The sequence below is a fragment of the Lepus europaeus genome, chromosome 2, assembly GCF_033115175.1.
Source record: "Lepus europaeus isolate LE1 chromosome 2, mLepTim1.pri, whole genome shotgun sequence".
NCBI classification, from domain to species: domain Eukaryota; kingdom Metazoa; phylum Chordata; class Mammalia; order Lagomorpha; family Leporidae; genus Lepus; species Lepus europaeus.
This window is the reverse complement of record NC_084828.1, coordinates 125,866,121-125,893,118: the sequence shown is the minus strand read 5'-3', so window position 1 is coordinate 125,893,118 and position 26,998 is coordinate 125,866,121. Positions and strand designations below refer to the sequence as shown.

The following is a 26,998-nucleotide window of genomic DNA, read 5'->3' as shown; positions in this document are numbered from 1 at the left end:
AAATTAGTATTCAATGATAATCATTAGAAGCCCCCTAATCTTTGCTGAGATGTCTTAGCTCTCAAAAGACTCTCGGTAAACCAGGAATTAAAAACTTAAATATGTTTGAATCTGTAGTTTTAAAACCTATAATTCAGTATTCTCTGAAATGTTCACAGTTGCTTACATTGAATCACGAATGTAAAGCTAAGTACATTTCAGAACCTTAACCCATTGTGATTTCTGAGAAGATATATTTTACTAGGTTTTCACTGTCGGATTCCTCTACATAAATTCATGCAGACCTGGGTAATACATTGATTTTCAAGAGATAAAAATACTTTCAAATAAGCTGTCATAAAGTGAGATAACTTTAATTTGTTGATCATATTTCTAACAGAAAGTTAAGGTTCATCTATGAACCATAATAACGCTTTTATTTCGGTATACTGATTGAATCAGATAATAAAGCATCATTTGTGATGAGCTCTTATGTTTTCTGTAGGTGGATAACCGGAGCAGCTATAGTCAATGCATTTTATTCTTCAGGCAGAAACCAAATAGGTAAGATATATTCCTACGTAGTTCTTTAGTATTTATATAGTATATTATGTGACCAATTTGCAGTACCCAAAAAAGCACAGCTAAGGCTGAGTTATTAATTTATGGAATACAGTTATTGATAGTGAATGCACCTATTTACTTTTGTTTTTACTGTACTGGGAAAATTTTAATTGGTATAAATCAGGTCAAGTAATTTTGTTTCTTTTCTAATACTCTCATTTGTAGCTAAAATGGTTTATTTTCTAAGAACTTTTTTAAGTTCCTTAAATAGCGTTAGAAAGTTGTATTGACTTTCAGACTTACTAAGCATCAGCATATTCAAGCTGTTTAAGGTTTCAAGAGCCAGCCCTTCAGTTCTAAGAGTGTCCAGAATCAAGAGTGAAGATAATCTCAGCATTATTACAAACTATTCTTTTTTTCAACTTTTATTTAATAAATATACATTTCCAAAGTACAATTTTTGAATTATGGCGGCTTTTCCCCCCATAACCTCCCTCCCACTTGCAACCATCCCATCTCCTACTCCCTCTCCCATCCCATTCTTCATCAAGATTCATTTTCAATTATCTTTATATACAGAAGATCAACTTAGTATATACTAAGTAAAGATTTCAACAGACTGCACCCAAAAAGACACACAAAGTATAGAGTACCGTTTTGAGTAGTAGTTTTACCGTTAATTCGCATAGTACAACATATTAAGGACAGAGATATTACATGGGGAGTAGGTGCACAGTGACTCTCGTTGTTGGTTTAGCATTTGACACTCTTATTTATGACATCAATAATCACCCAAGGTTCTGAAGGAGGTACCTTTCTCTGAAGCGAAGAGAGAACTTCCACTTTGACTATGGCCTTGTCTAAATAAGATCGGAGTTGGTGAACTCAAGAGGCTCCCATAGCCTTGGCAGCTCATGACAAAATATTCTTTATATCTGAGTCTGTCATCTGTCTCACTTTTCTTGAATTTGGTTACCAATTTGATTAGCAGTTATGAAACATCTTGCAAGATACTTATCGTTGAGTAAAACAGAAGCCTTAAAAACATTATGTCCTTTAATTATCAAGTTTGATTTTGCCTTCCTTCATTGCTTTTAAATCTCAGAAGAGTTAGGTTAGGAAATTATCTACATTTTCTTCTAGTATTTCAATGGTTTCTAATTTTGGAGTAAAACTTTACTCCATCTGGGATTTACTTTGGTACATGACATGAAAATGAATTTTCCAAAGTAATCAGAAAAGGTTGTCTTTATATAACATATAGATAATAAGTAAGACATGTGCACCCAAGTTAAAATCAGTTAGCTCAAAGTCTAGGCTAAGATGTTTTTCAGTACAGGAAATGATTACCTAAAGCCAGACCAGAACCTGCTTAATGATCAACTCCTCAGAACCCTTGTACTCAGTCCTTTCTAATGTATTCCTAAAAACCACTCAAACATTTTCTTGGAAATGCCTTTATCTCTGAAAGTTCTTCCCTTTAAAGACCTCTTTTTAATAGGAGTTCGTTTCTCAAAGATCTAAATCATTCCACACTGAGATATAGTCAGAATAATTAACTTTCAGTGCACTCCCAAAGCAAATTGAGGCATCTAGACTAGGGATGGGGCAGAGTAAAAGCTGAAGCTTCATTTAACTCTAGCTCAGGGCAGATCCTGGATCCTATGAGACATGGTGATGATATATACTCAGTAAGAGTTGTCAGACAGATACTCTAGGATGACTCGCATGTGTACCCCTCTGCCTTCTCCAGAGCAGGTTCAGGCATATATGCTGGCCTGCCTTGTTTAGCTCAAAATTGGTTCACTTTAAAGTTTCCCTGATCAGAAAAGAGCTGAGACTGTTCTCATTTGAGTTTAAGGTCCTCAAAACAAACAGGCATATAGAAAAATGAAAAAGAAAGCAAAGTGGCCTAATATTTCACAAAGAACACAATCATTCTTGAAATAATAAAGAATTGCTATCATGACTCTTCCTAAGGTATAAGAAAGACCTTTTTAAAAATTCTCTACATAAATTCATGTGATGGAAATATGAAGTAAGAAAACCTATTAACCTATTTTCATATGCTTGTCTGCTAATAATAGCAGTTCAGAGAAGAGGAAAGTGTCTTGCAGGAGGAGAAATCTTTGAAATATGCAGTTTTTCTCCTTGACAGTTCATTTAAATCTTCAAAGTGAAGATTGCCATAACGAAAAATAATGGAAGATTCAGACCTCCATCTTTCATCTTGATGGAAACATACAGATAATATGTATCTTCTGCAACACTGTCTTAATGGATTTGTGTGATGTCCATTACAAAATTAGAGTTTGAATATTCCAGCACTTGCCACATGAATAATTCCACTCAACATAGACATAAACATATTCCAAATTATCAGAGATTTACTGATGTCAATAATTTCTGCCTCCTGACTTAAATCCCTACCATTTTTGTCAGACTTCATGCCTTTTAGTTTGTATACACCCACCACCCTTTCATGTGAACAAAAAAACCAACCTCTAGGGCAAGGAAGATACTGAAAGTATCTAATTCATTGTTGCTCTTCCCTGCACATTAGCTTTATAGAGTTCTAGAAGCCCTCTACGTCATACTGTTTGGAAAGCTGCACTTAAATGTCTCTCTGTAAATTCTAAGCAGGATTTAGTCATCCTACTAAACCATCAACTCCTGTCCTAGTAAATTATGAAGCCAGATGTAACCTTAGGTAATGTTGTACTCTTTTTTCATTAAAATTGCACTAGAAGAAACCTTACAGATCTTTTTTCTGATTTCAGAAATGTTTAAGTTATTTAATGTATTTAATCTGTGGGTTCTATGAATACTTGAGATAGTTACATTTTCTTTAAAAAAAAAAAGATTTATTTTATTTATTTGAAATACAGAGCTACAGAGAGAGGTAGAGACAGAGAGAGAGGTCCTTCATCTGCTGGTTCACTCCCCAGATGGCCACAATGGCCAGAGCTGCGCCGATCCAAAGCCAGGAGCCAGGAGCCTCCTCTGGGTCTCCCACGCGGGTGCAGGGGCCCAAGGACTCGGGCCATCTTCTATTGCTTTCTCAGGCCATAGCACAGAGCTGGATCAGAAGAGGAGCAGCCGGGACTAGAACAGCATATCGGATGCTGGCGCCTCAGGCCAGGGCTTTAACCTGCTGTGCCAAAGCGCCAGCCCCAATAGTTATATTTTCTAAAGTAGTTCATTCATGGGATTCATAGGAATATTATTTTGAGACTTGGAAATTAAGAGTAAATGTTTCCAAACATATTGCCACTCCATTTAATTAAAAAAAAGTTGATTTCCCACCAAAAAATTATCTGGTTGCAAACTTGAGTTTTATAAGGAATATTATAAAAATGAATCACTTGCAACCTTAAAAAATAGACGAGGGATGTAGGATGAGTGGAGAGTTCAGAGAAAGGGGAAGGTAAGGCACAATCTTTTGTTTCATGGGCTAATATTTTTTAATTGCTTGTTGACGATCATAAACATAAAAAAAATGTTCAACTAAGGAGTTGGTTATAAACAACACTTGTGAAGTTTACTAGTAACAGCAGTAAGGCTAATGTGTGAAATCCTCATTATAGAGAAGTGGCTGACAAAATAAAAGGGGAAATCATAATTTGCAAAGTTGAACTTGAAGACTACTACTTAATATGAGCCATTAAGAATCTTATCACTTGCCTGAGGAAAAGCATATTGGGTTATAATTATATCAGCCGGATCTTTATAGTTAATGGTTAGCCTTAATAACACATTTCATAAGAGCATTTTATATAATGGGTGGATTTTAATCAAAGTACATAGTGTGGGAGATAGTGTTCACTTTAAGTTAATAAAGTGCTGCACTTAATTTTTGTACTTTAGGCTAAAAATAATTTCTTGGCACTGTTTAGTTCAGGCAGCTACATGTGAGGTATAACTTTCATCAAAATTCTCCAAGGACACAAGTACATCTTTTATTATTTGGTCGTTTGAATGTCATGGCAACTTTTCAGTTTTTTTAAAGGTCTGGAGAGCAATTAAATTTCTCAGGGTATCTTCAAAATCTCCTTTGTAAATAAATAATAGTTATCCCCCAAAACCCATGCAAAGTTATGTTAATATTGAGCCCACCTGAAAGACAAACATTTGCTATGGAGTGTTAGCTAGATCTTAAATGTCTTAAGGTCAGGGCCCTTGTCTTATATTGTTGGTATCCCACATAGTGATGGCCTAAAACTTTTTAACATATAATAGGTGTTAGTATGAAAATATTCTTTTATTACAGAACATAATGTTTCATTTCTTCATTGGATACTGATATACTCCTTTTAAAACATGAAGGCTAAAATTAGTGATCTATTAACATCAATTTTAATTTCTTTCTTTTTAAAAGATTTATTTATTTATTTGAGAGACAAAGAGCAATAGAGGGAGAGACGCAGAGAGAACGAGATCTTCCGTCTGCTGGTTTACTTCCCAAATGGACTCCATGTCTGGGGCTGGGCCAGGCTGAAGCCAGGAGACTGGAACTTCATCTTGGTCTCTCATGTGGGTTCAGGGACCCAAGGACTTGGGCCATCTCCTGCTGCTTTCCCAAGTGCATTAGCATGGAGCTGGGTAGGAAGTGGAGCAATCAGAACTCAAACTGGTGCTCAAATGGGATTCTGGTGTCACTGCAAGTGGCAGCTAAACCTGCTGAGCCACAATACCAGTCCCACAATTTCTTTCTTTCTTTTCTTTCTTTTTTTTTTTTTTTTTTTTTTTTTTTTTTTTTTTTTTTTTTTTTTAAGATTTATCTATTTATTTGGAAGGTAGAGTCACAGAGAGAGGGGTGTGGAGAGAAAGAGAAAGAGTGATCTTCCATCTGCTGGTTCACTACTACAATGGCTACAGCTGAGCCTCACTGAAGCAGGAGCTAGGAGCTTCTTCCAGGTCTTCCATGTGGGTACAGAGCCTCAAGCATTTGGGCCATCTTCCACTGCCTTAGCAGGCGTATTAGCAGGGAGCTGGATAGGAAAAGGAACAGCAAGGACTTGAACTGGTGCCCATATGGGAAGCCGGTGCTGCAGGTGGCAGCTTTATCCACCACATCACAGCACCGAACCCCTTCCCATAATTTCTTTCCAAGTTATCCCCCAAAATCAACCACCTCTGAATAACGTGGCTCCAAAACGATGATCTTCTTTTTTCTACTATCATTTAACAGGAGAAATACATCCCAAGAGAAGAGAATGAAAGCACATTATGAGTACATTTCCATAGCTGAAGGATATATTATAAGTGATAATGGGTGTGGCAAGAGAGTGGAGGGCATGAGAGAGGTGAAGTAGACAAGGAGGGTGCAATCAAGGACTTTAGGCAGATGTTATGTTTAGCTGGAGGGCAATGATAAGGCATCCAAAGTTCTTTATCAGGAAAAGGATAATGATCAGCATTGCATTGTAATCTGGCTGCAGCATAGATTAGATTTAGGATAGATTATAATTGGATGAGACAGTAAGAGGGAAGACAGACTAGGAAATCAAGTAATTCTTGAGACAGTGGGTGAGAGTGTGAACTAGGGTAGGGGCAGACAGGAGATAAGAGAAGCTATTGGGGGGAAGGTACATCACTTGGCCTTTGCCATCAGTAGGCTGTAAAACACTTTGTAAAGAAAGGAGGTATCTAAAATAAATAGAAAATGTTCACTGTTGATGACCAAGACACTTTAGGTGCCATTAGCAGAAATAACAAAGTAAGGACAGTTACGGCTTAGTGGGGAAAATGAGTTTGCTGTTTGACACTTAAATTTAAAATGTTTTGTGAGACCTCTAAATGGAGAAAGTTATCAAGTTAATGCAGGTGTAAGAGTACACATTAAAAACTATAATTCATGTATTGACGAACCTATTTAGAGCACTTTAATAAATTAAGGTAAACATTTATTCATTGATCATTGATTGTTCACTCACTCGTCACATTTTCTGAGCACTGATTGTGTTCCAGGCAGTGTTTGGGTTTTAGATTCTGGAGATAGTGACTGAACAAGGAGCCAGATTGGTCGAAAAACAGACAAATAAATATAATTACAGACACTGAGATCTCTGCTCCCAAAGGGCCAATATTTGAGGTGCTGGGGTGGGAGTTGGGCAGAATAGTAAGGAAGGACTCCAGCCATAAGGTAGCCATAGGTACCCAGATGAAAATAAAATAAGATTACGTGCCTCCAATTGAGTGGCTCTGTTTCTTTAAGATGCTATCGTAGATGACACAGTCTTTTAGAGAAAATATTAAAATTTATGGTAGTATTATTGAATACCTGTTTTTTCCAAATATTTATAGGGGGAAAATGGCCTTTTAAATTAAGATTATAAATTTCCCTTGTTTTAAACACCTGACAACAAGAAAACAATCTTAAAACCGATTGTAAAGTGATTTTGATGAATAAATCATAGATAATGATGCTACTCAGGATCACCTGTTTGTTGTCATCAATAATAAAAGACCCGCATTTGTTTCTATTTTGGGATATGCCCAAGTGAAAATGACAGCTTAGCAAGCAAGAAGGCAACACCAGAACTGTCCTCATGAAATCATGCCACAAATAATCTTTGACTGTCTTCTCTCCTTGTAGTCTTCCCGGCTGGCATTCTGCAGCCCCCGTTCTTTAGTGCCCAACAGTCCAACTCATTGAACTATGGGGGCATCGGCATGGTCATAGGACATGAAATCACTCACGGCTTCGATGATAACGGTAAAATGCACTTGACATTATCCTTTGATTGAAATATATCTTCATAACTTTCATGAGTTATTATAATTTATTAATAAAAATTTCATTTTTAATGTATCATCAATCTAATGTTCAGACTTTATGTATTTCCTGGTTTTTTAAAAAATGTATTTATTTATTTGAGTGACAGACCTCCCATCTGCTGTTTCACTCCCTAAGTGCCCACAATGGCTGGGGCTGGGCTGAGGCCACAGCCAGGAGCCAGGAACACAATCCAGGTTTTCCATGTAGGTGAAAGAACCCCGATTACCTGAGCTATCACCACTGTTTGCCAGGGTCTGCATTATCAGGAAGCTGTAGTCAGGAACTAGAAGCAGAAATCAAACCCTCACACTCTGATGTGGGATGCAGACATCTTAACTGTTAAACACCCACCCTCTCAGTGTTCTCTTCAAACTGTGTTTAACAAGATTTCTAAGAATCAGGTAAGCTATCTGTTTTATATTCATACATAAAGCCAATATTCACACTGAAAAAAAATACTGTGACATTTGTCAACATCAGAAATAATGCTTGGCCGTATTTCATGATTGTATATGTGTTATCTCACCGGACTCATAGAGGGCAGGGGCTATGTCTTAAAATTAGAAGAAAAATCAGTAGTAGTACTTATCTAAGTACCTATAAGACTCATGAGATGGTTGAAGTCAGGAACTTCTGTTTTTCCATCTTAACTTAATATACACCATTGCAAACAGTAGGCAATTAAATGTTTATATATGTCCCTAACTGTCAAAGTGAATTTTGAGTTTCAATGGAAGTTGAGAGAAACAGATAAGATGCAGAAAGAGGTGATAATGGAAGTCATGACAAAGATTAATGCATATGGACAAGTAAAGAAGGAAGAGAGCAACAGTGAGAAAATAGTTTAGTTGAGTATTAACCAGAACCAATTTTAGGGAGTGAGAGAAAGAAAAAGAATCAGGAAGGGTACACTATTTAAGAAGATTGAGTGTCTATTAAACTATTAAACTATGCAACAGTGTTAACATATAGGTATTCATACTATTTGAATTTTCCAAATTGGAAATAAAAAAACAAAAAAATAACTTGAAGTTACAAAACTAGGAATTTGTGCAGCTAGTATGTAAGTCCAAGTAAGTTGACTTCATAGCCTTTTCTATTCACTACATCATAGATAAGTATGATGAAAAAAGTATCAGCACCTATGACATTTGTTAATGTGGTTAGAGCTTAAAAAGAGGAGAGCTCCATGTTGGTTAGAATTTGTTGGAAAGCCAAGAGAAAAAAAAAATTTTTTTGTACTTGAAGTAAAGGAAAATTACTGCAGTATTTCCTGAAGAGCCTGGGAATATGAATATCAAGACATTTGATATCAGGAATATCAAGATAAAAATGGATAAACTGTTTGAAATCACAAAAAAATATCAAATGAACACACTTGGTTCAGGTGAAAACCATCCAATAGAACAAGACATTATTTTATGAGTGTTTTATCTGATGTCCTCATCTGAAACATCAAAAACCAAGTGAGTAATCTGGATCAATACTAAGGTGTATCAGCAAAGAAATCTCTGGCAGCCCAGCCTATGGTTTACTAACTCTGTGGATGAGGAAGGATAAGAGATTCTGTTATAATCTGTTCAATTGAATGTTCCCACTCACATCAATTTCAGTTCTTGCCTTGAATAAAATATATATTATTGTAGTTCTTATAGTAGTGAGTATTCATCTTACTTAAATATTTTACAGGCAGAAATTTTAATAAAGATGGAGACCTTGTTGACTGGTGGACTCAACAGTCTGCAAATAATTTTAAAGAACAGTCCCAGTGCATGGTGTACCAGTATGGAAACTTCTCCTGGGATCTAGCAGGTGGACAACACGTATGTCATTAGCATTTTCTTGAAAAGTTTAAAGTATGTTCAATCTTAGGTGAATTATGCTAATAAAAAGGTCTTATTTTAAACAGCTCAATGGAATTAACACACTGGGAGAAAACATTGCTGATAATGGAGGCATTGGCCAAGCATACAGAGTAGGTGATATTTTCTTCCCATTTTTGTGGTTGGGTTGTGTATTATATTTTGTAAAAGATACATTTATTATAAATAATAAATGATGAATAGAAAATGAAAAATATGTGATGAAAAAGAAGGTTGTAAATATAATAGTGGGTGTGATGGACCAGAACATCAGTCTCTTAAGTTTCAAAAAACTAGAGAAGAAGAAACCTGGAATTATTTTTCTAATAGAAGCAACATTTTTCTAAGAAATAATCTCAGAAATGGCTTTTCTAGAAACGATGTCCCATTTTGAGATTCAATGATTATTTCTAGCCCTTGTCTTTTCTATTGAGGAACGGTGTTTTTTTCTTCATATTATTTGTTGAATTCTTTACTTAGTGTAGGGCTAATCTTATGAGTATTAAGTAAACTGAAAATAGATCTTTGAAAAATTAAGAGTTGGGATAGAAGAAGGAGGAAGAAGGGTTGGAGCATAGGCAGGAGGGCAGATAGGATGGGATGTACCATTATGTTCCTAATTCTGTATTTATGGAACACATGAAACTTGTATAACTTAAAAAAATAGAAAAGTTGTCACATGAGAAGGATTACTTCTGGGTCATCGATCAATATGATGAATAGGAAAACTCTTAGTTTTGCAGCAAACAAAGCAGCATATGGGACCAATAGTAACATACAGCTTGGGCATGATATTGAACCCCAGTCCATGTTCAGTGATTTAGTGAGACACTGAAGATATGGTCCAGCATATGCATTGTAGTCAACCAAACTGTTATACCCCCAGGAGTTATCAGTGGAGCATCCCTTAGAATGTCATTTAACTTCCCATTCATTCTTGCCTTCAACAGAGGGGTTTACACTGTATTTTTGCACCATTCTTACGTGCTAACATTGCAGCAATGAGCCTTCTATAAAAGAGCTCATTATTTGATTTTGTGAGCAAGGAGTAAAGATCGGGTATGTTACATACCCAAGAAAAAGTAGAGATTCTTACATAGGGTTGGAGGAATAATAATCTTGCAAGCAATAAGGAGTGAGGATGATTTTGAATACTTTCAATCCTGAAGTAGCTCACATGCAGGAAAATGAGCAGAGTGTCCTTGAAAATGATACAAAGGAGGGATGCCCTGGGAGGAACGAGGCTTCTGTAAGACAAGGATGGCTAGATGTTTGTGGAGATGATGATGCAGGGTTATCTGTTGACCACAGAAATGTCTGGGTTAGAGAGGAGAAGGAGAACATCAGTATTTGGACCAGGAAGAGGAAGCACCAGAGCAAGATCAGGAGAGGTAATTGGCAGGGCCTGCAATTTGGTGGACTAAGGATGATCTTTATGCAAGGCTTGGGAGATTAAGCCAGCTACAAGGTTTCTGAAAGAGTGAATCCTAACCCAGTCCAGGGGATGGTAGATTGTGGATACTTTGCTGGATAACTTCCTTTATTGTATGCTTTTTACCTCTTTGCATGATGGTATTATTTTATTTTAAAATTTTATTTGTTTATTTGAGAGACACACAGTCAGAGAAATCTCCCATCTATTAGTTCACTCCCCAAATGCCTCCAACAGTCAAGGCTGTGCCAGGTCAAAGTCAGGAACCAGGTACTCAATCCGGGTCTGCCATTTGGTTGTAGGTACCTAATTGTTTGACCTAATTATCTGCTGTCTCCCAGAATCTCCCTCAGTAGAAAGCTGGAATTGGGAGCCACAGCCAGGAATCAAACTCAGGCACTCTGATATAAAATGCAGTGTATTCCCAGCAAATTAATCAGTAGGCCAAATGTCTACCACTGGACATTCTTTGTTTTCCTAAAAATACTCTCGATCTTTATTCTAAAATACTGGTAAATTCCTTAGAAACAGTTTGATATTCTTTTGGTCTTTGCTTTTGCAACTTGCTATATGGGACTGGGACAGTGCAGTCTCTGCAAGATTAGTCCCCCACAGCTGGAGCAAGACTCTGCTGTAGCAAGACTCTGCTGTATGAATCTGGAAGTTTTCCAGTCTTGTCCTGTGTGAGTCCTGGGCATTTTTATCTGTCGCTTAGGGTGTGGCTTGCTCACACACACATCACACACTTAAGATCCATACTAAGCTGAATACTTGAGAGTACCATCACTGACCTCTGAAGTTCTCCTTTTGAGCAGATTTTTTTCCTGTACAGTACCCTGTCCTTGGATCCCTGAATGCTTCTTGTCCTCAACTCAGGGGGGTCCAACTGGGTTTCTACTTCCCACATTGTAGCATGAAACTCAGGGTGATAAGCAGGGGCAATCATAGGACTGTCTTTGTTGATGGTCTTCCAGGAATCATTCTCCTTTTTGTCTGGATGTTCTGTGTAATGTGAATCATTGCTTGGTATATTTTGCCCATTGGTTGGTTGTTTCAGTAGGAGGTTAAATACAGTCCCTGCCATTCTATTTTAGCTGGGAGTTGAAGGCATTGACACTTTTAATATTCTCAAGATGATTCTATTATACAGCCAGATTGAGAATCACTCCTGTAAAAATCCAGCCTAAAAAATGTGGGTTGATGCTATTTCCATGGAGATCTTCACCTAGGGCAAGTAAAGCATGGAAATAATACAAATTGCAATTGTAGAAATATTTCATTGCACCTTGAAAATATGTGAATTCTGAGCATGTAATGCCTTGCCCTCCTGCTAGTTTATGAGTTCCCGAAGATGGAGCAGACACACGCCTTCATTTTTACAAAGTAGAGGCTCGGTACATCTATGTTGATGGTGACTAGAAAGAAAGAAAATATTTCTTCTGCTTATCTAATTGATCATCTTATGCTGTATTAAATTGGAAATGAAACACTGCAAAAGTTTTGTGAATCCCTTTTTTAATGTAGTTAGGTGAAGAAAAGTATATTTTTTTCAATCATGTCCATAAGTCTTTCAAGATTATCTTCTGATATTCAATTTACTTAAATTCCTACATTTTAGTGTAATTGGGGTTCAATCTACTTTGTCCTGTCTTCAAGAGACCAAAATAGTTTCTTACCCTTATCCTTAGGCTCTTGGGATACTAGCCCTGTAAGGAATCTCAAGAGAATCCCTTGACTTTTGGCAAGGATCACTCAAACCTTAAGTCTGGTGTGAGTTTATTTTGCTAAGAGTAGTAATCAAGCTAAATATAGCAACTTCTAATTCTCCCAGCAATCCATTTGTCCAACTGGCTGAACTTCTCTTGCTATCTGTAGAAAACCGTTAGATAAGTTTTTGTCACTTATTTAAGTCATTAATTCATTCAACTAATATTTATGTGTCAGTCTCTTGACATCTGCTGGGCAGTGTCTTGTTCCTTTCAGAGCACTTGTAAATAATCTGTGATAGTAGTAGGTTGCCATGAATATATTGGTATAATTAGTTTGATATAAAAGATTAATTACTTGGTTATATGGTCTTTTACATAGGTTTATATTTAAATTTAGAAATCTTAAACATTATGTTTCTATTTCATTTACTGCCTAGGCCTATCAGAATTATGTTAAAAAGAATGGAGAAGAAAAGTTACTTCCTGGAATTGACCTCAATCACAAACAACTATTCTTCTTGAACTTTGCCCAGGTATCACATCTTTCTTCACAGATAACTATGGAAATCATTTTGAGTTATAATTTCACAGTAAGTTAGAGATTGCATGCTGAGTTTTCTTGTCTTAATCAAATATGGCAGAGCATTTGACTTGACTGACTTTCATTGTTAATAATAGATTGTCAGTTCATATTAATGATAAGCAATTATGTTTCTGGTTGCCCATTATTGAGCATTATTTGAAGAGTCCACGGTCAATGTGTACAGAATTCCAGGTTTTTCCCCTACTCTTCCCAAATAATCTTTGAATCTGAGCACAGTGCTTTGCTTTTTCTCGCCCTACCCCTAGGTATGGTGTGGGACCTACAGGCCAGAGTATGCAGTCAATTCCATTAAAACAGATGTGCACAGTCCAGGCAATTTCAGGTACGTGAGTATGAATAGCAGCTGGGGTGCTCCAACATTGGCTTCATTGCTTTACCATTTGAGATTGGCCTTTTTTGACTCTGACTCTGCAACATTGGGAGATGCAGTATTTTTGTTTGTTTGTTTGTTTGTTTGTTTAGTTTTTGAGGGTCACAGATAGGATCACTGAAGCACATCAGGATGTTTGTTGAAGCGGCCTTGGCTACTCTTTTCCCCACAATACATGCGTCTCAGGCTCAGTGCTTAATGGACTCCCAATAAAGACGTTGCTTCAGAACAGTGGCTCTATTTAAAGTTGACATGAGACATGTCTACGAGGCTATGAATGGTTTAGACCTAGACCCAGGAGTTTCAAATTGCCAACAAAGATTTCCATTCAATATGAAGGGAAACCTATTAATTAGAGGTTCTGCAAGATCGAATAGCATTATCCACAAAGCTCTAGCAGAGAGTACAATGAAGAAGATATTGGAAAACAGCTTGTCAAAGAACCCAGAGAAAAATGTTCTAGAGAGTGAAAGATAGAGTTAGAAAATACCTGACATGGTACTCAACAGAGAAAATCTGATAACAGTGGGTTGAAAACTAATCACTTTAACCAACCTCTGAATGTTAAGTCCTAAATCTATGTGTATCTGCGTGTTTTAGAACTGAATTCCTAATATCTTTTCTCCATGTACTGTAACACTTAGTCACTCATTGATTGGAAACACCTCTCAGGTAAGAATATCTGGAAAAAAAAAATGTAGGGTGATTGGAAAATGGAGTTTGAGATCCAGAGACAACTAATGGGCTAAATTTGAAAGCTCGACCTAAAATGGATGTGAGCTCACTGCCTAGATCATTCATTCCTAGAGAAAATCATTCGATTATGAAATAAAAATGTAGTACATTTATAAACTGAAGAATGTGCTGTTTGTTCTAGTGTCCTTATTGTCATTGTTATCATCGCCACCTAGAATTTCCCTTAACAGTTCTTTCAAAATTGATTCCCTTAACCACTGATTATTTTATGCCTGTTATCTGTGTAATCCAAGCTAAATTAAGTCCTGCTAAGATTATCCAACTTAATTGCTTTTCACAAAATGAGCAACAAAAGCCACTGGATCAATTCCCCTTATGATTTATTGAAGAAACTTTCAGTTTTAACCTTTAAAACTTGTCTTTTTCCTCACTGAAGTTACAAAGTTAAAGTATAAGAATTAAATTCTGGGGATAATAGAAAGCATCTACAAACTCACACAAACCACCATAAACTCTAATTTGTCAAAAAGCTTTGCCTTTTATATCCATATGAACTGAAATATGTATTCATAAAACCTAGCTGAATTTAAGTAATATTATTGTAATAACTTATACAACTCGATCCTTGGAGAATGAGGGGTTGCAAAATTGTTTGATAGGTAAAGTTTGTCTGTTTTTGAGTACTAGCTTTTTTATTTTAACCGCTGGATTAAAACTTCTCTGTTTGCCCTCCTCCCTTAACCCAATATTCTTAAATAAAACCTAGCCCCTTTTTTCTGATCATACAGACTATTGTTAAGGTCATTACTTATGGTTTTGCCATTTATTTTTCATTGAAATCACTAAAAGCTACAATGTGTAGAATTATTTATTCCCTCATCAGTGGTAATACGTTTTGACTTCTCACTCTGACTTTTCATTCAGGTTTTTCTATATGTTTGTCTCTACCATATTTCTCTTTCCTTTTACTGTATTGCCTGCTGGAAGCTAACTCATTCCTCCATTTGGATCAGCTCAGAAAACATATTGTTACCCTTATATGATAAAAGACACTTTGAAGTTAGAAACACTTAAGTTCCAACCACGGCTCCACCACTAGCTATGGCTTAACCTCTATGACTCAGTTTCTTGATATGTAAAATGAGAATAAAGTTATAAGAGTTGCTGGAGGGTTAATGTTAAGGCAAATGGAGTGCAAAATTTCCAAAAAAAAAGTTAGTAGAAAAATTTAATTAAAAGGTAACTTATTTTAGTGCAGATAATTTTTGAAATCTATGTACAGTTTTTATAACACACATTTCCTTGAACTTTTTGAAGACCCCTCATAGTATGATCTCAAATTTTTTTTGCACTAAAATAATCCCAACTTTCTGTTTTTTAAGATTTTACTTATTTATATGAGAGACAGAATTACCGGCAGAGAGAGGGAGAGACAGAGTAAAGGTTTTTCATCTGTTGGTTCACTCTCCAAATGGCTGCAATGGCTGGAGCTGGACTGATCCGAAGCCAGGAACCAGGAACTTCCTCCAGGTCTCCCACGTGGGTGCAGGGTCCCAAGAACTTGGGCCATCCTCCACTGCTTTCCTAGGCCATAAACAGAGAGCTGGATAACAAGAGGACAGTCGGGACACGAAACAGCACCCATATGGGATACCAGGGCCACAGGCGGAATCTTAGCCAACTGCTCCACAGCACTTGCCCCAATAATCCCAACTTTAAAAAAATTCGTTTACTTATTTAATTTTTTTATCTTTTTGAGAGACAGACATACAGAGCTCTCAGCCTCTGGTTTACTTCCTAAGTGCTCTCAACACCAGGGATGGACCAAGCTGAAGCTGTGAGCCAGGAACTCAATCCAGGTCTCCCACATGGGTGTCAGGGAATCAACTACTTGAACCATCACTTCCAACTACTTGAACCAGCTACTTCTCAGAGTGTGCGTTAGCCATGAACCTGGAATCAGGATCCCAGCATGAATACTAGTCCAGGAAGTCTATTATGGGATGTGGGTGTCACAATGTCATCTTGAATGCTAAACCAAATGCCTACCACAAACTTAACTTTTAGTTCTATTTTCAGTAAACCTTTTGAAATGCCCTGTATATGTGTTTGGAAATCAGTACTAGTTTTTTTTTTTTTTTAATATAATATGTATGAACAGAATAAGAATTCCTGTGAAAAAGGTTTATGTACTTTGCCACATTTCCCTGTTACCTACTAACCATAGGCTTTTTATTGTTCATTTCTTTTATTCTGCATAGTCCAGAATATTAATAAATGACTTCTAGTTGCCAGATATGTAGGATTGGGCTGGTGTTCTGGGGCAGAAGATTTAACTATTGCCCCCAACACCAACATTTCATGTCAGAGCACTCATTCAACTTCCAGCTGATCCACTTCCAAACCAACTCCTTGCTAATGTGCCTGGGAGAGCAATGGGAGATAGCTTAAGCACTTGGACCCTTGCCACTCATGTGGGAGACAGAGATCTGGTTCCTGCCTTCATCCTGGCCCATCCCTGGCCATTGTAGCCATTTAGGGAGTGATATAGGGATAGGAAATCTCTTTTTCTATGTATATTTCCCTCTCTATGTCACCGTGCCTTTCAAGTAAATAAAATAAATCTGTTTAAAAAGCCAGAGCTATTAATGTATTCCTTTGCTACCCACAATTTTAAACCAAAACAATATTTTACATAAATACAATTGTTTACATAAATACAAATGTAAAATTATTTGTATCAATTTTCTTTTGTCCTGGTTCTAAAGATGCCTCTTGACTATTTTTCATTCATAATAAGAAAAGTTATGAATGTTTTTTAAGGGTAAATGGAATGTCAACCTTTTGTCAAGGAAATTACTATTTTCTCTGGAGGTAAAGGGATTTCCTTGGCAAAAGGTTGAAGTTACATTTAGTTTTGGAAACAGGCTGCTTCCTGGCTGTACAAAATAAAACATAAAAGGAGCTTTAAAAACTAATAGACATTGAGTTACTGTTGAAAAATTGGGCTTGATGTTTTGTGTAGAAATATTTCTGAAATCAAAGAAAATTTATAACCTATACTTAGCCACAGTATTTTTTTAAGATTTATTTATTTACTTGAAAGTCAGAGTTACACCGAAAAAGGAGAGGCAGAGAGAGAAAGAGAGAGAGAGGTCTTCCATCTGCTGGTTCACTCCCCAGTTGGCTGCAATGGCTAGAGCTGAGCCAATCTGAAGCCAGGAACCAGGAGCTTCTTCTGGGTCTCCCACATGGGTGCAAGTGTCCAAGGACTTGGGCCGTCTTCTACTGCTTTCCCAGGCCATAGCAGAGAGCTGGATCGGAAGTGGAGAAGCCGGGAATCGAACCGACACCCATATGGGATGCCAGCACTGCAGGCAACAGTTTTACCCACTATGCCACAGTGGCAACCCATTAGCCACAATATTTTTTTTTTCTTTCTTTCTTTTTTTTTTTTGACAGGCAGAGTGGATAGTGAGAGAGAGAGACAGAGAGAAAGGTCTTCCTTTTTGCCATTGGTTCACCCTCCAATGGCCGCTGCGGCTGGCGCATCTCGCTGATCCGAAGCCAGGAGCCAGGTGCTTCTCCTGCTTTCCCATGCGGGTGCAGGGCCCAAGGACTTGGGCCATCCTCCACTGCCTTCCCGGGCCATAGCAGAGAGCTGGCCTGGAAGAGGGGCCACTGGGATAGAATCCGGCGCCCCAACCAGGACTAGAATCCGGTGTGCCGGTGCCGCAAGGCGGAGGATTAGCCTGTTAAGCCACGGCGCCGGCCCATTAGCCACAATATTAAAACAAGGCAATATATACTTGACATAAAGCTAGATCTGTAAAACCATATTTATATCTAACTGATAGTTCTTTTATTCTTCATAACTAAAATTTCATGTACTTTAAAATGAATTTTTGAAATCTGTACTACACAAAACAAACAAAAATTGCCTATGGAATATTCTAGAAATTGGACCCATAATTTAAATGTTAACTTCTTTTATAGAAATCCAGTTTTGGCCAACCATCCACAGCCACTATGATATATAAAGGTTTGATACATTTTTAAAGCAAGTTATAAAAAAAACCAAATTATTTTGATCTTCTGAGAAGTAGAGGGGGCATTTTATAGAACTACTGCCATTATCATGGCAAGAGATGTTTCTCATGGCTAAATTTGCAATACATTTGAAAGAATATTCTTTGTGGTATTATGTAGGCATTTTCAACTAAATGACTATTTGGTTCCCTTTTATTGTGTAAGTTAGCATGCTTAGGCTAAACCCTGGAAATACTAATATTTCTTCCATTTACCTTAAATGTGAACATTGTCTCCTGATAACTTTATATGAATACCAGATGGGGGTTTGGTGAGCTTTGTACATTCCCTGTTAATACCTATTAATCTTTAATGCATACCTGGAAATTTAATCAAGCATTTATTTCTTTATGAGTGGATAGTGGGACATTCACTTATCAATGTGACTTTGCTTTGAAAGAGCATAAAAAGTAGTTCATAATAAAGATTGGAGGAGGGTTTCATGACAAAGACAGTTAACCTTATATCCAAGCCATTAATTCAAAAGAAATAATAAAATGTTGTCAGATGGCTCCATCATTGAAAAAAGCTCCTTAAATAGCTCAAAAATACAGTAAATTGCAAACAGGTATAGTAAGGTATATTATAGGGTATAAAATCAATTCTTGGCCAAATGATATTCAGCTTCATGTCTCTCAGGAGTCTTTAATATAAGTGGTTATTTGCTAAGAGAATAAATAGCAGCAGCCCAAAAAAGTTTTTTGTGTAGTGCAGTTCAAAATTCATGTAAATAAGCTTGATAAATAATCAATGGAAGTCTGTTATTCCCTATTATTAGATGTGCAAACACAAGAACTACACCATTTTCATATGGCTTGGAATTCATGTAAGTGTTCTGTTCTATTAGTGAAATATGATCTCACTCAGGGAAGGGATTAATTTTATTAAAATAAATTCACTTTTCAAAATAGATGATTCATATCGTTCATCCAAAGATTTGATGTTATAAACATGAGACATTAATCAGAGCTTTAGGAAAGTAAGTGAAGCCCTGGTGTGTAGTTGACCTAATTATTCAGAATCAAATTATCTCCATGAAGTCTTTGGATGGAAAGAGAGGAGATGGGATGGAGTGCTCAGTGCACATTAGGTGGAGTGTTTTCGCATTGCTAACTCCCAGAGGTGTTTTGTATAGACTTTTCTTTCTTTAAGGTGGTTAGCTTTTGGGGGAAATGGGAATGGGGAGGATTTGAGTAATGTTTGTTTGTTTTTAATTGCATTAATGTTTTTAGAGAAATACAAAGATTTTATTGAAGCACATATTTCTATAAAATTAAATTTAAGAAACAATCCTTTGAAAAATTTAATAAAGTAAAAACAAAAAAGTGCAATTGTTTCAGTCAGTGACTTTCAAATGCTTATCCCGTCAAGGAGGGAGCTGAATGTGTAGGCCACCATGACAGCTAACCCTTCCTGAATTGGGACGAGGATTGGATCAAATGCAGCTTTATGATTCCTCCAGGAGTCCTAAAAATCAAACAACTGAGAGCATTTACACCCTCCCCAAAGGCTAGAGGAGTTGTGGTGTAGGAGGATGGAGGGCTAGTTGATGTGTTGACGAGTGTCATAATAGAAAGTCACACTTTCAGAAAGTCCACATGGATCTGTCTTTCCTGAAATGAGGAGAGGACAAGGAAATGCTTCCTTTCATGTCTAGTTAGTCCATGGCAGCAAATAAAAAACAAATTACTAAACAGTGCCTTGTTACTCCAATATAGGTTATCACCATGACCAGGTTATAAGTCCATTCATTCAATAGACGCTGTGATGCAAACCACTGTCATAGGCTTTGGGGTTGCTACAGGGAGCGAGGTAATCACCATACCTTGCCTGGTAGCAATTACACTTTAGTGGGTGTGTCAGGGAGGAAAGAAGGCAAAAAAAAATATCACAAATTATAGTAAGTGCTTTTTTTTTAAGGATTTTATTTATTTATTTACTTGAGAGGTAGAGTTCCAGAGGGAGAGACAGAGAGAAAGGACTTCCATCTGCTGGTTCATTCCCCAAATGGCCGCAATGGCTGGAGCTGAGCCAATCCAAAACCAGGAGCCAGGAGCTTCTTCTGAATCTCCCTTGTGGGTGCAGGGGCCCAAACACTTGGGCTGTCTTCCACTGCTTTCCCAGACCATGAGCAGAGAGAGAAACTGGAAGAAGAGCAGCTGGGACATGAACCGGTGCCTATATGGGATGCCAGTGCCATAGGCAGAGTCTTAGCATTTTACTCCACAGCACTGGCCCCCGTAATAAGTGCTTTGATAGGGATAGTTCGAGTGGGAGCAATAAGTTTAGGTAGTGTCAAAGAAAGCTGAAAAGGAGGTGTTTTTTTAAGACTCATTCCTTCCTTCATTCATTTATTTGTAAAGCAGAAGAGAGAGATCTTTCATCCGCTGGTTCACTCCCCCATTTGGCTACAATAGCCAGGTCTGGGCCAGGCCAAACACAGGAACTTCATGTGGATCTCTCATGTGAGTAGCAGAGGACCAAGCACTTAGGCCATCATCCAGCACTTCCTAGGCACATTAGCTGGAAGTTGAATGAGAAGCAAAGTGGCTGGGACTTGAACATGCATGCTTAGCACTTTGATATGGGATGCCTACATGGCAAGCAATGGCTTAACCAGAGCACCACATGCTGGCCTTGGATGATGTTTAAGCAGAGACATGAAGGATGAAAAGGGGTTGACCACATAGCACCTGGGGAATAACTTTCCAGGGAGTAAAATCTGAAGGAGCAGCAGACCGTAAAGAGGAAAGAGCTTGGACAGGTTGAGAAATGAAAAGCAAGTCAGTGGACTTTGAGCCCAAGAAGTAATGGAAGCAAATGTGTCCTGAGGAGGCTGGGACAATAAGCTGGGGCCACCAGGGTGCTTAAGACCGTGGAGGAGAGTTTGAATTTCTTTCCAGCCCCTGCATAGGTGTATAGAATCTGATTTAAGTGTCTAAAAATTGGCCGGCACCGCGGCTGAATAGGCTAATCCTCCGCCTTGTGGTGCCGGTACACCGGGTTCTAGTCCCGATTGGGGCACCGGATTCTGTCCCGGTTGCCCCTCTTCCAGGCCAGCTCTCTGCTGTGGCCCGGGAAGGCAGTGGAGGATGGCCCAAGTCCTTGGGCCCTGCACCCGCATGGGAAACCAGGAGAAGCACCTGGCTCCTGGCTTCGGATCAGCGAGATGCACCGGCCGCAGCAGCCATTGGAGGGTGAACCAATGGCAAAGGAAGACCTTTCTCTCTGTCTCTCTCTCTCACTGTCCACTCTGCCTGTCAAAAAAATTTTTTAAAAAATCACTCTGTTGCCTAGAGATTGGTCAGCGGAAGAGGAGTGGTAACTGAATTCAGGGCAGTGTACCTGCTGTTTATGGAGATACCCATGAGTCAGGACGACCTCTCCTGTCACTTGCTCCTATTCTTCCCTCCACTCCTGGCCACTTGCCTCTGGGCCCCTGTTCACCAGCTTTGGTGACTGCGGTGCCTGGTTTCAGGAGAAGGGAAGGTGCTGGTCAGGGCTGGTGTGGAAACACCACTGCTTCATCCTTTGCTGACCTATCTCCCTTGAAAATCATGTTTGGTGCTGATAGTGGGCTGGGCAATGTTGTTTTTACCCATTGGAGTCAGAGATAAGAAGAAATTGGCATTTTACCAGCCCATTCCAGTTAATCAGGCTGAATCCCATTTCTGATATTGAAGGAATCCTTTTGGAAGAAAATAATAATTTTCTATCTTCTCTACTGAATCAAATCAAATATCGGTTTAATTATTTTGTGAGCCCTTTCTAAATGTAGTGCAAAATCATGATTTATTCTTAGAATAACTGTAACTCCACGTGTGAATTATTCTTTGACTTTATGAACATGTGCCGAGTGTTTATAAATTATCAGCCCTCCAAGACAACCATAGATGCAGGTTTAATCTTATTTACATTTTTCAGATGAATAAACTGAGACACAAAAAGGCCTCATAACCTGGATTCAAACCAAGCAGCTGTCTCCAAAATCTGTCTTCTTGCTTTATACACTTTTTTAGCATTTCATTTTAAAATGATGTTAACAAGAAAGAGCTGACTCATTGGATTAGTTGTGGGTATTTCTTTTCCTTTAAAATTTAAATTCCAAATTCACTCACTTGACCTGAATAGAGAAATTCTACCAGGCTGCCACGTGATATGGACACGGTATCAAATGCTGATGGTGACTGCGCTTTTTTTTTTATCTATTTCAAAGGATTATTGGATCTTTGCAGAACTCCGTTGAGTTTTCAGAAGCCTTTCAGTGCCCGAAGAACTCATACATGAATCCAGAAAAGAAATGCCGGGTTTGGTGATCTACAGAAGAAGCCGTGCAGCCCCTGGCTAAACCTGCAACATCTCAGAAATGGGGGACTGCTAGCCTGGAGAAGTGGGCCCTGGGGGTCACCATAGTTACTTAGGGGTAATTCACAAAGATGAGGGCATCGGAGTACAAATGAAATTAGGTTATTGCGAAAAGGATGTGGAGGGAGGAGAGGGCCTAAGTTCTGTCAAGTCAATCACTTCTCAACTTCTCAAAAGGGGTAATTAATGTTTAATTTCTAAAGATAATATTACCATTCATTTCCATTTCTCATGTTACCTGCCAGTTTGATGTTGTCCCTAGAAAGCAATGTTAACCACTTGAAGGAGACAAAAATTTCTAATCAAAGGGAAAAAGGATATATTGAATAATATAGTTGGGTACCAAAGTGACATGACAGTTTAAAATACATTGCCTACATACTTGTTTTCACTTTCATTTGCAACATTTATGCTCCCTCAAAACTCTTCCAAAGATTTCTTATACATATGAGGCCTTGGGGCTTAGGTAGTTGTAAATCCACTTTCCATACATCAGTTATTCATTCTGCAATCATAGCATTTTTTAAGCACTCTGAGCAAAAGTGGACATCTGAAATGATTGCTATCCTGATCAGATACTGAAGTTTTTGAAAGCCCCTGCAGATTTCTAAGCAATTTTTCCCTCTCCCTCTCTCTCTCTCTCTCTCTCTCTCTTTCACATACACACACACACACGCAAACACACACAACTTGGTCTTTTTAAGAGATTTGTAGTAATGTATAAATAGCTTTTATATTTAATTGTTAACTACATTTATGACTAAGTCATTGTTATTATAGGTAATCATTGAATATTAAAGTTTCAGTCCAATATAAACAGTTTTGAATAATCAACAGTTATAAAGAACTGTAAAATGATGTACAGATAAACATTTGAGACTTTTTAAACTTATAAATCATATTGGTGAAAAGCTTTAATGACAAATGTTGGGGTAAAAAATTGTCATTGAATGGTTGTCTGGAGATACATAATACTTGTGGTTTACAAGCAAAATTTTCAGAATTAAATCTATCCCTGGGGGTGACTGTGATCAAAGTGTGAAACTGCATCTATGTAGCGCCACATCTCCTACCTTTTCAGGTTTGTCATCTGATGGAAATATTTTGATAATAAACAGAAATTTTGAACCTGTTACTCTCTAAGCCTCAGTGCCATTCTTGTAGCTTTGGAAAGTGCATTTCTAAATAGAAGGGAGGAGCCTGCCCTAGAATGCTAAGTTACATGGCATTATAGATGGGAACTGTCTAGTCCCTGATGGCAATTCATTTGTTGAGGCTTTGATATTCTTGTCTTTCCCTGTCCTCTTCGCTAAGTCGGTTCTTTCTATTATCTGAATAAGATTTTACAAGAGATGCACTTCCAAAATCTTTGCTTTTCCTAACAGAACATGGATTTCTATCCACAGTGCAATGTTGGCTTTCTTTCCTCCTTGAAAATTCCCCATCTTCCTTTGTAAGAATGATATCAGAATATAACATACTGTAGGTGTACTCTCACTAACACAACCCTGCAGCCAGCACCTGTAAGAAACAGAACACTACCAAACCTGAGAAGCAACTCCCCTTTGTGACTTCATTCCTCCAAGGACAATTCCTGTCCTGACTTCTAACATGAAACACTAGTTTTGTCTGTTACTCTCTTATATAAATAGAATCAATCAGTACATATTCTTTCACATCTGGCATCTTTCTCTCATTTGTACATTTGTGAGATTCACCCTTATTGTTGAGTTGATTGTAGATCTTTCATTCTCATGGCTGAATGTATTCTGTTGTGTGACTATACTGTGATTCATCCATCCAGGTCGAAGCTCTTTGCAATACTCATTGGTGAGGAGTCTGCCTTCATACTACAATGTCCACGAGGATCCTAGGTGCAAGGTGGAAAGGAGGCTATCCATGTTCTGATCCTCTTCCACCATACAAAAAGGGTGACCTTTAGCATTTGCTATATTTTTCTGGACTTTTGCTTATCTCACTTAACTAAAATAGATTTAAATTCCAATAGTTCTCAGAAAGAAAATGGTTATGTATGCAGTGCTCTCTTACTGAATCCGTTCCGCAGTGAAGAACTAGGTAATACAACGTCAGAACTTCCATTTGAATTCTATGCTGTTGTTGATAGTAGGTGGTCAGATAGGGCAAAATCTTGCTAATTTTCTCAAAAGTATTTATAATTCCTGTCCCCACAGTTGAATTCTCATATTAGAAGACATCTGTTAATTTGGGAGGAAAATAAAATTCCACTCTCTCAATGAAAAATAATTAGAAACCTTTCTTGGGTTTCAGTTTCAAAAATACAAAATAAAATCAATCAGACGTTTTTCATATCATTTCTTCTAAGCCTAATCAATTCTGTACCAGGCTGGAAAGACCAAGGTATGTCTACCTCCCATTTATGTCTTGGAAAGTTTTAAGATTAAATGAAATCATTGTCCTTATATGATCTGACACTTCCTGACAGCCTCAAATTAAAGTGTTTGATTTATTGGATTGATCTACATTGATGATTTTCTTCACAATCCTTGTTACCTTGCTTTCTATCTCCATATTGATCTGTCCATCTTCTAAAATGTATTTAAATGTAGATATGGGATGAGTGATAGAAACTATTTCTCTAGTGTGTTCTTGTTTTCACCACCTTCCCTTTTTCCAAAGATTACCAGAGTTTTCTGACTGGCTTTGTTTTAGAAAGTTAAGTTGTAAGATTCTTAGGAAGTCACAAAATTTAGGGAGTCAGGTCAAAACTTTTGTGCACTATCCTACGACTGAGGGAACTGGCTGGCCAGGGGAAGAAGAGAGTCTGGTGTTGGAATGTCACGTTTGTTTTTTTTCATTCTTGCCTCTAAATGTCTCCTTAGTTTTAATGCCTCAATATTTTGCTCTTCTAGAACAATGAGAAATGCTACTCTTATTGTCAACCCAATACACAAAGTACTGGACTTCTATTTTGTTTGATAAAATGGATCCCAGCTGTGCAAGAGAAGCCCCATGGAAAAAGAGACTCCTGACAGAAATGTTGATGAACCCTCAGCTTGGGAAGTGTAGAAGCACTGGAAATCTTAGTTTTTATTCCTGACTTCCTTTATACTCAGAAACTAATGATTTTTTACAAGCATTGGCATGCTAACATCTTAATGCACTTTTAAATTCTTTTGACACCATCACCAATCTCATCATCTCATGTTATGATATGTTCTAAAATTGTACGCAGTATCCATGAAGACACACGTGAGGATCAGGTACCTGAATTATCATTTACCTTGGTGTAAATCCTTCACATGTGCCATGAATGCTCTATGTCATTTGAAATATGGCATCAAAAGTTTAATGCTAGGGAGTTCATAGCAGCTACAAAATACCAAAGAAATAGGGATAAAGAAAACTAAATAGCGGAAAATATTTAGATTTGTCAAATGAAAATACAAAATTGATGCAATGTTGGATATGCATTATTGTTTCAACTATATTAAAATATTGTTGCACAGGAAAAGAGTTGGAAAAACATATGTCAAAAATTAAGCATGAGGGAGCAAATACTTGGCCTCGTAGTGAAGACATCTATGATGATGCTGATGTGCTGTATCACAGTGTTTAGATTTGATTGCCAGCTCTGGCTCCTGATGAGCTGGCTTCTTGCTAATGCAAACTCTGGAAGGTGGCAATGATAGCTCAAGTAAGTGGGTTCCTTTCATGACCGTGAAAGACCTTGTTTGATTTTCTTACTCCCAGCTGAAGCTGGTCCAGCCCCAGCTGTTAGAGACATTTTCGGAGTGAATGCTCTCCACCCCAACCCCACCATAACCCCCGCCCATCCCCTACCTCCCTCTGGTTCTCTACCTCTGGAATAATCTTTTTCCTTTTTAATTAAGTAGGACTATCTCTAGAGTCAGTATTCTAAGTGATTGTTATTGTGTTTTAGGGGGCAGGGAGGTGGTCTGTATTTTAACTTTTGCTATAGTGGGAAAACATTACTCTTTTAAAGTTATTTTTAAAATGTTATTTCAGTGGAAGAAGGCAGGGAATATGAAAGGACAATGAAAGAGGAAATTGATCAGAAAGAGAAGCATAATTTCCTTGAATTTAAGCTTTGCTAATTCGTTTAAGTCACCATGCAGTTTACTGTCTCAGGCAACTTAGAGATAAGGGATCCACCCAATGCACTAGATTTTGCTCAGGAGACCCTGGTCCCAGAACAGGCCAGATCTAACACTGGACTTTGACAGACTGCTTAACACAGAGTAGGGGCAGTTGGTGGACCCTCTCCTGATGGTGCTTAAAGTGATTCTGTGAGAACAAAGCTTGAGATCTACAGGGGTTTTGCGATTTTTTTCCCCCCTGAAAATGCTAAAGGATTGTCTGACCCAGCCAATGCTCCCTCTTGGTACTCCTCCCAGTAAAAACTCTAGCATTTTCCAAACCCTGACCAAGATGCAGGATATAGGATGAGCCTGTGAAACTGAAGCAAGATCATTTGGTGATTAGACCTTCATGCGTCACCTGGTAAGTGTCACAATTCAACTGGTGATCAGAACTAAAATTTAAAT

At 37.8% G+C, this 26,998-nt stretch overlaps 1 protein-coding gene across 2 annotated transcripts in view; it reads left to right on the top strand.

The window, feature by feature from the left end:
• MME (membrane metalloendopeptidase) overlaps window positions 1-23,578 on the top strand; it is a 100,522-nt gene extending 76,944 nt beyond the window's left edge. For both annotated transcript variants that reach the window (XM_062212719.1, XM_062212729.1), the window contains exons 17-23: window positions 485-543; window positions 7,142-7,261; window positions 9,014-9,147; window positions 9,234-9,299; window positions 12,765-12,860; window positions 13,177-13,253; window positions 22,303-23,578. In XM_062212719.1, the coding sequence (XP_062068703.1) occupies window positions 485-543; window positions 7,142-7,261; window positions 9,014-9,147; window positions 9,234-9,299; window positions 12,765-12,860; window positions 13,177-13,253; window positions 22,303-22,402 (652 nt within the window). In that variant the 3' untranslated portion in view covers window positions 22,403-23,578. The remainder of the gene's footprint in view (window positions 1-484; window positions 544-7,141; window positions 7,262-9,013; window positions 9,148-9,233; window positions 9,300-12,764; window positions 12,861-13,176; window positions 13,254-22,302) is intronic.
• Window positions 23,579-26,998: the final 3,420 nt, after the last annotated feature.